Source organism: Dromiciops gliroides, chromosome 4 (assembly GCF_019393635.1).
Source record: "Dromiciops gliroides isolate mDroGli1 chromosome 4, mDroGli1.pri, whole genome shotgun sequence".
In the NCBI taxonomy this organism is placed as follows: Eukaryota; Metazoa; Chordata; class Mammalia; order Microbiotheria; family Microbiotheriidae; genus Dromiciops; species Dromiciops gliroides.
Window position 1 is genome coordinate 185,952,622 of NC_057864.1, and position 11,518 is coordinate 185,964,139.

At 51.0% G+C, this 11,518-nt stretch overlaps 1 protein-coding gene across 1 annotated transcript; it reads right to left on the reverse strand.

Annotated features, from left to right (window-relative positions):
• Positions 1–8,132: 8,132 nt before the first annotated feature.
• On the reverse strand, positions 8,133–9,340 carry SP6 (Sp6 transcription factor). The gene has a single exon (XM_043964195.1). The coding sequence runs from the start codon at positions 9,338–9,340 to the stop codon at positions 8,198–8,200; it is 1,143 nt and encodes a 380-aa protein (XP_043820130.1). The 3' UTR covers positions 8,133–8,197.
• Between the last annotated feature and the right edge of the window lie 2,178 nt (positions 9,341–11,518).

Genomic DNA, 11,518 nt, shown 5'->3' on the forward strand with positions numbered 1-11,518 from the left:
GAGCAGGCCTTCCACCCCGCCCCGCCCCGCCCCGCCCCGCCCCGTCCCATCCCCTACCTGACTTGACACCCAGCCCCTCCCTGTTTGATACTAAACGGAGAATGATGCTCCCTTATCGAGCTCACAGCCATACCTTCTCCCAGAAGATGCTAAGGGGTGAAAGAAAGAGTTGGATTCAGGGAAGCAGCAGGGAATTCAAGATTCTTGCCATACGGGGTGTTCCAAGAGTGTTAGTTCACTTTTTAGCTATTAAAAGTTTATTGAGGGGCAGCTAGATGGCGCAGTGGATAGAGCACTGGCCTTGGAGTCAGGAGTACCTGAGTCCAAATCCGGCCTCAGACACTTAACACTTACTAGCTGTGTGACCCTGGGCAAGTCACTTAACCCCAATTGCCTCACAAAAACAAACAAACAAAAAAAGCTTATTGAGGGGGCAGCTAGGTGGCGCAGTGGATAAAGCACGGGCCCTGGATTCAGAAGGACCTCAGTACAAATCCGACCTAGGACACTTGACACTAGCTGTGTGACTCTAGACAAGTGACTTAACCCCCCCATTGCCCCGAAAGAAGAAAAAAAAGCTTATTGAAGGAAGGAAGGAAACCAGCATTGTATGTGCCAGCCACTTTACAAAATATTCCCTCATTTGACCCTCACGGCAACCCTGGAAGATAGGTGCTAACATCCTGATTTTACAGGTAACAGAACTGAGTCAGGCAGAGGTTAAGCGATTTGCCCAGTTTCACTCAACTAGTAAATGTCCAAGGCTGGATTTGAACTGAGGTTTTCCTGACTCCGGACACCATACTCTAATCACTGTGCTTACCCAGCCTCCTGCAATTCTTTGAGGAGCCGGTTCATTTTTGTTGGTGTATAAACAGTGCCTAGCATAGCACCCAGTAGAAGTTCAGTAATTTGTAATTTCAAAGGAAAGGAAAAAATACAATTCTGTACAATTATAATGACTTAAGATTAGTCCTGACAAAAAGATGATAAATTGTTCTTCCCTCCCTTCTTTGCAATTGGTGGGGAGTTATGAGTGTAGGACAGGCAAAGTGAATATGTTGATTAATTTTGCTGAATTGCTTGGTTTTTATTCTTTGTTACAATGGATAGCTGTATAGGTAGGGAGAGGAAGAATAAATCTATGGAAATGGTAATGTAAATTTAAAAGATGTCAATAAAAAGGTCTTTAAATGTCTGTTGAATTGCAACCTCGAACTAATTGGGGCCATTCATTTTAACAATAATGAAAATAACGCTAGTCCACATTTATAGAAGTCTCAAGGTTTACAAAAGCACTTCCCTCACCAGACTGTGAGGTAGATATTTTATTATCCCTTTTTTCTTTTTTTTTCTTTTTGCAGGGCAATGGGGGTTAAGTGACTTGCCCAGGGTCACACAGCTAGTAACTGTCAAGTGTCTGAGGCCGGATTTGAACTCAGGTACTCCTGAATCCAGGGCCCGTGCTTTATCCACTGTGCCACCTAGCTGCCCCCTATTATCCCTTTTTTCAAATGAGGAAATCGAGGCTCAGAAGAATAAGGCAACCTGTCCAATCACACAAGGAGTTAAGTGCTGAAGCCTGGATTTTTAATCTCTTCCCCTGGCATAAATGCATAGATTCATAGATGGAAGAAACCTTGGCACTGATCCAGTCCAACTCCATGTTTTACAATTGAGGGAACAGAAGCCCAAGGAGGGGAAGTAATTTGTCCCAGGTCACACAAACAGTTGATAGGGCCGTTTCTGTTCCAAAATGTAGTTTCTTCAGGATGGAGATAAAAGTCATCCCAACTACAGCTGCAGCTGTGCCAGCTGAGTCTTCCCATGCTCGGCACTGGCTAGTGGAGGAATGTTCGTTCATTCAGTTGGAGAAAAGATTCCTAGAGGAATACAGATCTATTTGTCACACACAAAGCACTCCATCTCCTATGGTCTCCATGCCTTTTCACTGCCTTTTCCCAATCGTAGAATGTGCTCGCTCGTGCTCCCGTGCTCTCTCTCTCTCTCTCTCTCTCTCTCTCTCCCCTTACCTCCACCTTATGGAATTCTCTTCCTGGAAAAATCGCTCAAATATCACCTTCAAGAACGAGTCTTTCCTGATTCCCACCACCACCACAACTGCCTGCTAGTGCCCTCCCTCCCTCACTACCTTATATTGAACTATTTTGTATATAGCTGTATTTTTTTTTCTTGGTAGGATTCTATTTTATAGAACTTTCTTTATTAACTTTTATTTATGCTGTAGATATTTTATATGTGCTTGTGTCCCCTCCCACATGAGAATCTAAATTCATTTCAAATAGGGATTATTTAATTCTTTAAATGTGTACCACAACATCACTGCCTAGCACATAGTAGGGATTTTACAAATGCCTGTTGGTTGATTGAAGCAGCTGGTCTCTGTCTCCCCTGATTAGGGCACTTCAAAGGTGTTTCACTGTACCCAAAAAGCCTATGGATTAGGTACAAGGAAGAATTTCTGGATAAGGAGGGTTAGAAGTCTGAATAAGGAAATATGGAGTGAAAGAAAGAGCCCTGAATGAAGAAAAAGAGATTAACAGCAAACCAGATGGTTTGTGTGGCCATTTGAAGATCAGACACTTTTTTTTAAAAATTAACTGCCATGACTTCATTTGTATGAATATCATTTTTTTTACCTTCTTGGTGGGTGGGGAAGAGATGGAGGGAAGGAGAAGATTTTGAATTGAAAATAAAAATTAAAAATTAAATTTAAAAAATTATCCCCCAAAAAATTTAAAATAAAAAAAAATCACCAATAGATTGGAAGTGAAATTGCTGGCATTTATATGCTGTAGGGTTTACAAAGCACTTTACAAGTTTCTATGATTTAATCTTTTTTGAATGCCTGTTTTTGTAGAAAGTTAATGCATTTATAATTTTTAAAATTACCTTCTTACAAAAATGCAGCAGAATCCTTGCCCTGGAAGTCATGAGACTGGTTTTCTTTCTTTCTTTCCTTTTTTTTTTTTTGTGGGGCAATGAGGGTTAAATGACTTGCCCAGGGTCACACAGCTAGTAAGTGTCAAGTGTCTGAGGCTGGACTTGAACTCAGGTCCTCCTGAATCCAGGGCCAGTGCTTTATCCACTGCACCACCTAGCTGCCCCCAGACCTGTTTTCTAATCCCAGTTCTAAGAATTATGTATTATGCCACCCTAGGCAATTCACTCAATCTCTGGGTCTCTCTGTCTCTTTCAAAATCTATGAAATCAAAGGTTAGAATAGGTGATTTCTAAGGTCCTTCCTAAGTTCTAACATTTAATGATTCTAGAGAAAAATATATTCTAACCAACTGTGATTTAAAAAAAACACACATAAGTATCAGGGCAGCTAGGTGGCACAGGGCACCGGCCCTGGATTCAGGAGTACCTGAGTTCAAATCAGGCCTCAGATAATTGACACTTACTAGCTGTGTGACCCTAGGCAAGTCACTTAACCCCAACTACCTCACCAAACACACACACACACACACAACAACAACAACAACAACAACAATAAAAACATAGGTGTCATAAATCTAGAGATAGAAAGGATCTTAGAAGCCACTTAGTCCATACTTCTCATCTTACAGATGAGGAAACTGAGACCCACTGAGGTTTCAGAGGGAAGATTTGAAGCTGGGTTTTCTGACTCCACAAGTGTTTGTTTTTTAAATTTGAATTAATGGGAATGGATTAAACATCATCAGTGAGACTTTGCCTATAAATTGTTAACCCCTATCAAAAACATTATGCGGGCTAATTCTAGGAGAGACCACCCTCCTCCCCACCCCCACCCCTTGTTTTTTGCACCACTCTTTATAAGTGTTCCCTAAGGGCTACTGGTTCTTTTCCTGTACTTCCCTGGCTATCCTCTTGGAGGCAGTCAAAAGCAAAACATTTTTAAAGGGAGGCAGGCATAGAACAACCAAATGACAGATCCATTTTTTGAGCTTTCTTTCTTTCACTTTCTCATCCTTAAGATTTCACTGCCCCTCCTCCCTGGAAGGGATTCCTTCTCCATAAACCAGCTGGGGCAATGGAAGCCTTTAGTGTCTGTAGGCTAACACAAAATTGTGACAGAGACCCAGGTGTCATTATCCTTCCCCCTCCCCCTCCCCCACCCCCTCTCCAGGAATGTGAAGCAGGGTCTGTGGGGTCAGAAGTGGCCCAAGGCTTTGGTAAGGGGTGCTGAGCCAGCTGAGCCACATTGCTGTGGTCCCAGTGTCACCAGCCCCACCAAAGGCCCCTACTAAGAATGAAGGTCAGAGGGAGGAGCCAAAGAGGGCCGGCCTCGGCCCTGCCCCAACAGGCCCAGCCGGCCCCACAGCTGCCCTCCTGCCTGTGGGGAAGGGGAACAACAGGGAGGGACTGGCTTCCTAGGGCCTCCTCCCCCCACACACACTCTCCACCCCCGTTCTTCAAATGAGGGTGGTCAACCAGGAGTTGGGTGAGAAAGAGGGCATCCTTGCATATATTCCCACCCTCTGCTCCCACCAATACTCCTCTTGGGAAGATGCATACCTGGACCGGTGAAGGAGGTTAGGCTCAATTTCCTAATTCCCTCTGAAGGCCCTTCCCTTAGGCTCTATATGCCCTCCCCATTCCCAAGACAGCGATAAAACCTGGCAAACTTAGATTGCACATAGATGCCTGGGGAAGAACACTAGGTCTGGGAACCAGGATCTAGATTTACAGGAAAGATGGTAAACGGGGAAAACCTGACATCCTACAGGGAACAGCTCTTCATTTTGGAAAAAGAGAATCAAGTTAAGAGGGATCATTTCCCCTCAGGGACCAGAAGGGATGAGCCTCACCCCAATCCAAGAATCCTCCAAACAACTGGGTGCTTTGGCAGGGCAGGGTTATTGAAGGGAATAAAGGGATCTTCTGGGAATACTAGAGAATGGGAGACTAGGGAATGAACAAGTGTGCTCCATACACATGGATCTGTGTTCCTTGTTTCTGTGAATGTGCCGATGCATTTATTGTGTAACTGTGTCTCCCTTGGTTTCCAGCTGGGTGGGGGCCCATCAGATACTTCTGCCTGCCTTTCATCAGGCTTGTCCATGATAGGGATCAGCCGGGGTGCAGCCAGGGTGAGGAAATCACTGTCAGTCACTCCCACCTCACACACATGGGGACACACAAACACACACACACACACTCCTAGCCAGAAGGCAAGGGTGGGGCCAAGTGGTATTGAGGGAGGCAGGATCTTTTCTAGAGCATAGGGAGTATGGGCCACATGCTTCCCTCCAATCAATGAGTTCCTCAAAACCTAAGGCTTAAGAAGAAAGACTCCAACTCTGCCCCTGGCCCACCCCATATCCCTAAACCAGAGGTAGGATCAAAGTCAGGGACCCCTTCCCACTCGGGCTGGTCAAAGGTGGATGGAATCTACCTGCCCAGGGAGCCTAGCACCAAGAGAGAGCCCATTAGAGAACTCCCTCCCAGTGCACACTCTCTAGGCTCCCCAGGCCTCCCCAGGCCTCCCCAGGCCTCCCCAGGCCTCACCAGGCCTCACCAGGCATGCAGATTAACAAAAAAAACAAAACCAACAACGGACGATCTGGAGAATGGGAGGACCAAGGGGTCAACAACTTTATTATGGCATAAACACACACAGAAGCCATTTCCTCTCTTCCCTCCTCTCCTCTTCATTTGGGGAAAATGTGGGTTCACAGCAGTTAAAGAAAAATCCTACATATCTCCTCTAGGAGTGGGGGGGGCCTGCCTTGGGGAGGAAAAGTCCAACAGCCAAGTGACCTAGGTCTATAGGGGAGAGGGACCAGAGGAACCCTTCCCAAAGGATCTCTCACCCTCTCCACCATGGACACCCCCCCCCCATGTGGGAAGAAAGGCTATGTCTCCCAAAGAGGAGTATCCTTCAGGCTACACCATACCTATCCTACACAAAGCAGCCATTCTGGTGGTAGAGGGATGAGGTGGTTGGTTTCTATAGATAAAGAAGGTGGGGGAGCCCACACAGACTGGTGTCTTCTCTTTCTCCCCCTTACTCCACAAGGTTGGCCAGATTAGCTCTCCTGACCATGTCCCCTCTCAACAGGATAGAGGACTCTCAGAATGGGGGTAGGATTGGGGAAGAGAAGGAAGAAAGTATTAAATCTCAAAACTACCCCATACCCCAGAAACAATCCCCTCAAGAAGGGGGTATCTTGTCCTTCTCAAGGGGGAAGGGTCCTCCTTTCTACACAAAAAATACACACAGAACCCTCATCTATGTCCCAGTTTCCCTTACGCAGGAGTTACCAGTTCAAGAACTGGATTCAACTCCTGGGAGGGAGGGGGCAGAGGGAGATGCTACTGGAGACCCTAGGCCCTTGGAGAACATGAGGGAGATGGAATTCTCCCTGTATGGAGACTCCAGGCTCAGCAGAGGACTACATATATGCACTCTCTTATGCACACACATCCACACACCCATGCACACACACAAACACGCCCCTAATATTAAATAAAATACCCTTTACTTATAACTTAAAAATCAAAACACTAAGTCTCACAGAGGGTTCAACTGGGAGGCAGGTGGGGAGGAAGAATCTTTGAGGAAGGCGTCTTTGTCAGATTTTCCTTTGTCCCTTTCCCAAGACCCTACCAGGATGGGGATTCAAGTTCCTAGGCATATCTGGGCCCTCTCTTCCCACATCACACATTCTCTCCCAATTCCCAGTGTCGGTCTCAACTATGCCTCTCCCTTCTTGCCCCTTCTCAACATCACAATTCATATTTATTTTTAAACATCTAAAGGGGAAGGGGAAAGGGACAGCTTTTTGGATGTCTCCCTTAAAGGATACATCTTATACATTAAACAACTACTTCATAGGGAGGGAAAGAAAAAAAAAACAACTAGAGTTTCTTTCCCGAATAAAAAGAGAGAAGGAGCCCAGGTATCACCTTGGATGGAGTCTCCATTCCCTCTTTAACGAAAAATCCGTGGTGGGGAGAGGGATTCAGACTGAAAAGAAGGGTGAGGAGAATAAGCTTCCTACAAGTAAAGAGGAAAGAGATGGAGAGATGGTTCGGTGAAGGGGTTGGCCCAGCCTCTCCTCCCTCCAGACTAAGATAGAAGCAAGGATTCAAGGCCACCATCCCCCTACCCCACTTAATGCCTAGCTATACCTCCTATACCCTTACAAAAGGGAAGGGGCTGTATGAGGAAGAGACCAGAGAGAAAAATGGGAGAGGGGAAGGAGAATTGAAGGTCAACATAAACCCTTGAAATCAGGCTAAGGACTTTGGGAGACTATAGTTTTCTTCCTCAAAAAATCCTACTGTATAGTATTCATTCGGAGTTTCGGCTCCTAATCTCCTTCCCATACCCACAAATCTGCTCTGACAACTTTTACTCGGAAAGCTCTTCTCCCAGTGACCCCCCTCCCCTAACTGGAGAAGCAGAAGGGCATCTTTGAGGCCAGCCCCCTCCTCCCAACCCCCACCTCACAGTCTTCTCTAGCAGGGTGGTTCTGGAAGGGTTTGGGAGATCAAAGGAGTTATTTCTCCCGCAACAATCTGGCTTTCCCTTCCTCCAACGCCCAGCCAAATGCAGACCCCGCCCCATGGGGACCTCCAGCCTCCCCCTCCGGAAACCCCAAGGACAGGAGGAGCCCTGTGAGCTGGATGAAAGGGGCCCGGGCCGTGGGGAGGCTCCGCAGGCGCTTTCATGTCCCGGTTCCCAGGCACTAGGGACGTGTTGGGGCAGCTTCCCCCGCGCCCCGGGGCTCGGCCCCGCTCCTCTCCGCTCCCGGACGCGACGTCTCTCTCCCTCCCTCCCTCTTTCTCCTCTCTCTCGCTCTCTCTCCTGTAGGTACCCAGGCTGGGGGATGGGGGGTGGGGGTGCCGAGACGCCCAGGGCCTGAATTTGTGTGTTGGGGTTGGGGCTGTGCTCACACGCAGGTGCTCACTCGCTCCTGCGGCGTCCTACAGGGCCCCGGAGCTCCGCCCGGCTCGCCAGTTCCCACTCCCTTCGGCTAAACAACCCAAGCGTCCCGTCTCCCAGCCCCCTCCTCGCCCCCACCACTTACACTCTGACTTCGTCTCCAAATAAATAAGCGCCCTTCCCCCTCCCTCCAAAGTCGCCCTCCAATCCCGGAGGGAAAAGGGCGCGCGTCGGAGACCCCAGAGTGGGGGAGGGCGGTGCACATTGGAGCTGGTGGAGGCGTCCAACGAGGACGGCTCAGTTGGACGGTGCGGCGCCGCCCCCGCCGCCCTCCGCTTCCCGCTTGCCTTTACCCCCCGGGGGGTCGGCAGCGGCTCCCGATTTCCCTTCGCACTGTGCTCCGGTCCCGGCCGCCTCCTCTTTGGAGCCTTCGTGGGTTTTCATGTGCTTGGCTAGGTGGTCGCTGCGCATGAAGACGCGGCTGCAGACAGCGCAAGGGAATTTCTTGGTGCCCGTGTGGGTCTGGAGATGGCGCTGGAGCTCGTCCGAGCGGGTGAAGCGTTTGCCGCAAAAGAGCCAGTTGCACACGAAGGGGCGATCTCCGCTGTGCCAGCGCAGGTGCGCTTTGAGGTGCGACGTCTTGGCATATGCCTTCCCGCAGCCCGGGATGTGACAGTTGTGGAGATGTTTCTTCTTGGCCCCGTCCGGCCCGCAGGGAGCCCCCAGACGCTCTGCCTCCAGGCAGTTGGGGCAGCGGCACACAGCCTGGCCTGAACTGCGCGGCACCGAACGCCGGGAGCCCTTGGGTCGTGCTGCCCCATCCAGACTGGCATCCAGCCCGTGGGGCTCTGGAGCTGCAGCTTCCAGGGGCTTAGCGCCGTCTGGCGGCCCTAGCAGGTGCTGTCCACCCGCAGCGGGGAGGAGATGGTGCGGATGAGTGTGAGGCTGTGGCGCGCAAAGCTGATGATCCCCGACATAACCCCCCAGACCGGCTTGCAGGGCTCCCGGGTGACCCGAAGAAGCCAGAGTGCCCTGGGCATGAGGGAGGTCCATCCAGCTGGTACCTGGGTGGATGTCCCACCACGAACCGTCCTCCGTGCCTGGGTGGGATGGCCGGAACCACGACTCATAGTGGTGAGACATGTCTGGCTGCAGGAGCTTGGAGAAAGGGCCTGGGGCCAAAGGACTGTCGCTCTCCAGGTCCTCACAGGTCACCCGTGAGGAGCCCCCCGGCAGCTCATAGCCTTGAGAGAAGTCCACCTCAGGCCCCAGCGGGAGGTTCTGCAGCTCCCCGGCCTGGAGAGGGGAGGGGTAGTCCCCTGCCTCAGGGCTTGTATGGCCCTGGTAGGTCTGAAGTGGCTGCAGATCAAGGCGCGGTGGCGAGGCACGGGGCGCTTCCGTGTGCTGGCTGCCCAGAGAGCCGCACACAGCGGTTAGCATTGCCGGGTTCCGGGGTGAGGGACAAGGCCTGTCAGGGTCGGCTCAAGTAGGACCTAGAGGAAAAGAAGGGAGGAAAGAGATGGGGACACTTAGGGGCTGGCATTAAAAGCCTGTTCCCTCGCTCCATGATCCCCTGCCTATTTTAATGGGGAAATGGCCGCATTGAGAAAAACAGGATGAGTTAAGAAGATTAAGGGTTCCCCTTCGTAAGTCATTCCTTCCTCCAGCCAAAGGCAAGAAAAGGGAGCTAATAGGTTGGGGGTACCTGAAGACCTAGAGCAATGGTACCAAGGAGTCCAAGCCCAGAGTACTTCCCTCCTCAAAAAAATTCCTCCCACAGGACCCAGCACATCCTAGGAGTTAGGTAATTACAGGCTCGGAGCCCCAAGGCGGTAGAGAAGTCCTGAGGCAAAACTCACAGCCCGGGGGCTACCCCAGCCTCCCTCGACCAGCCAAAGCTGCAGTTCCACGTCACTTGTTTCCTGCCCAAAAAGGGGGACCTGACGCCATTTCTGGATTGCTTTGCCTCATCAAGCTAACTAGGAAGCCTGAAAAGAGCACCCCAGAGCTCAGAGTAACCCACTCTCTTGTCAAAGCAGAGCAGGTTCTGAGATTTAAGGAGGCAGAGTAAACACTGTCTCCCTTCAGTGAGTAGAGGGCATTCCGACTGCTTAATCACCCCGCTTTCCATCTCCTAGCCTGCCCCACCACACTCCCCTCCCACACCCTGGCCCCCACCTTTTCCCCTGGGGCAGGGACTTCACCCTCCCTGGGGTGCAGATGCAGTGTAGAATTGGGAGGGGCAGAGTTTCTCTCTCCCCTCACCCCACACACAAACACCAGGAGAATCCCCTAGTTTTGGACTATCGGGCACATTTCTTACCCTGGCACCTAGAGTTTCACCCCAGCTGCCCTCCTCCCCCAAGGTGATGAAAACCCAGGTTGGAGGGAGAGATGAGTGAAGACACTTTACACACACCACCACCACCACCACCACCACCACCACCCCCCGCCCCACCAGAAAATAATCGGTAGAGAAAAACTTGTATACACCTCCTGGGAAATGCAATTGAGGTGAGGGTGGTGGAGAGAAAAGTTTGAGACCCTGAGTCAGAGCCGGCATCTTGAAGTCATCGTTCAGTTGCCAGACTATGACCTAGGATACCTGTTCCCCGTTCTCTCCCACCTCCCCCTGCTTTGGCCCTTACTAAGTGCTGGGAAGTTTAGTGCCCTGAGTGGCACGTGATTTGGAAGGGAGGTTTTGGGGCGGGGGGGCGAGGCGAGGAAGGAGGAGAGGGAATCTTCCTACCCTAAGTATGGTCTTGTTGCCTCCTAATCCGTTTCCGCAGACTTCGGAAAGAGAAGGATCGAGGGAAGTGGAGGCGGTGACTGAGGAGACTGGGGAGGGTCCGGGATGGGATGGGTCAGTCCGCTGTCTCTTACGCCTTCACCACAAGAAAGGAGAAAGGCGAAGCAGCCGGAACCGAGCTGGGGCCAGGGCGGGGCTTTCTGGAGCTGGCGGTGGGCAGGGAAAGCCTAGGAGGCGGGGCAGGCCAAAGACCCCAGCCACATCCAGGCTCCGGCCTGGGAACGCCCCGGGGAACCAAGGAGAACCGAAGCGTAGTTTTGGGCCCGGGACCTCAACTAAGAGCTGGAAAAAAGACATCCTTCGGACCATGAACCCAGCCCCCCTATTTAGGAGTAGAGAGTAGGCGCCGCCGCTCAGTCCTGGTACGCAATAGCCTGCTTGCTCACTCAGGTCGCCCCAGAAGGAGAACACCCTGAGCTTCCTGGACCCACGCCTCCAAACCCGCGCCTGTGAAGCTGGGGAGAAACTTTTCCTCTCCCTAGTGACCCAGGATCTTTGATCCGGATCAAGCTCCCCTGATCCCTGACATCCCTAGGTGTTTTTCCCCTGGGGCCCACCAGGGCTCCCGAGCCAGGAATCCAGGAGTCACTGATTTAAAAACGTTTGAATCTCTCATCCCCTAGGCTGGTAGTTTCCCATTTCCTACGTTTCCCATCCTCCAGTCGCCCCAGTCCCTCCAGTTTTCCGACTTTTCAGTCTTCTCAGTTTCGCCAGCCTCTCCAGTTTCCCCAGTTTCTCCAGTCCACTCCCACCCCATTCTCTACAGTGCCTGACCCAGCCCATCCTGTCCCCATCTCCGGAGCTCCCCA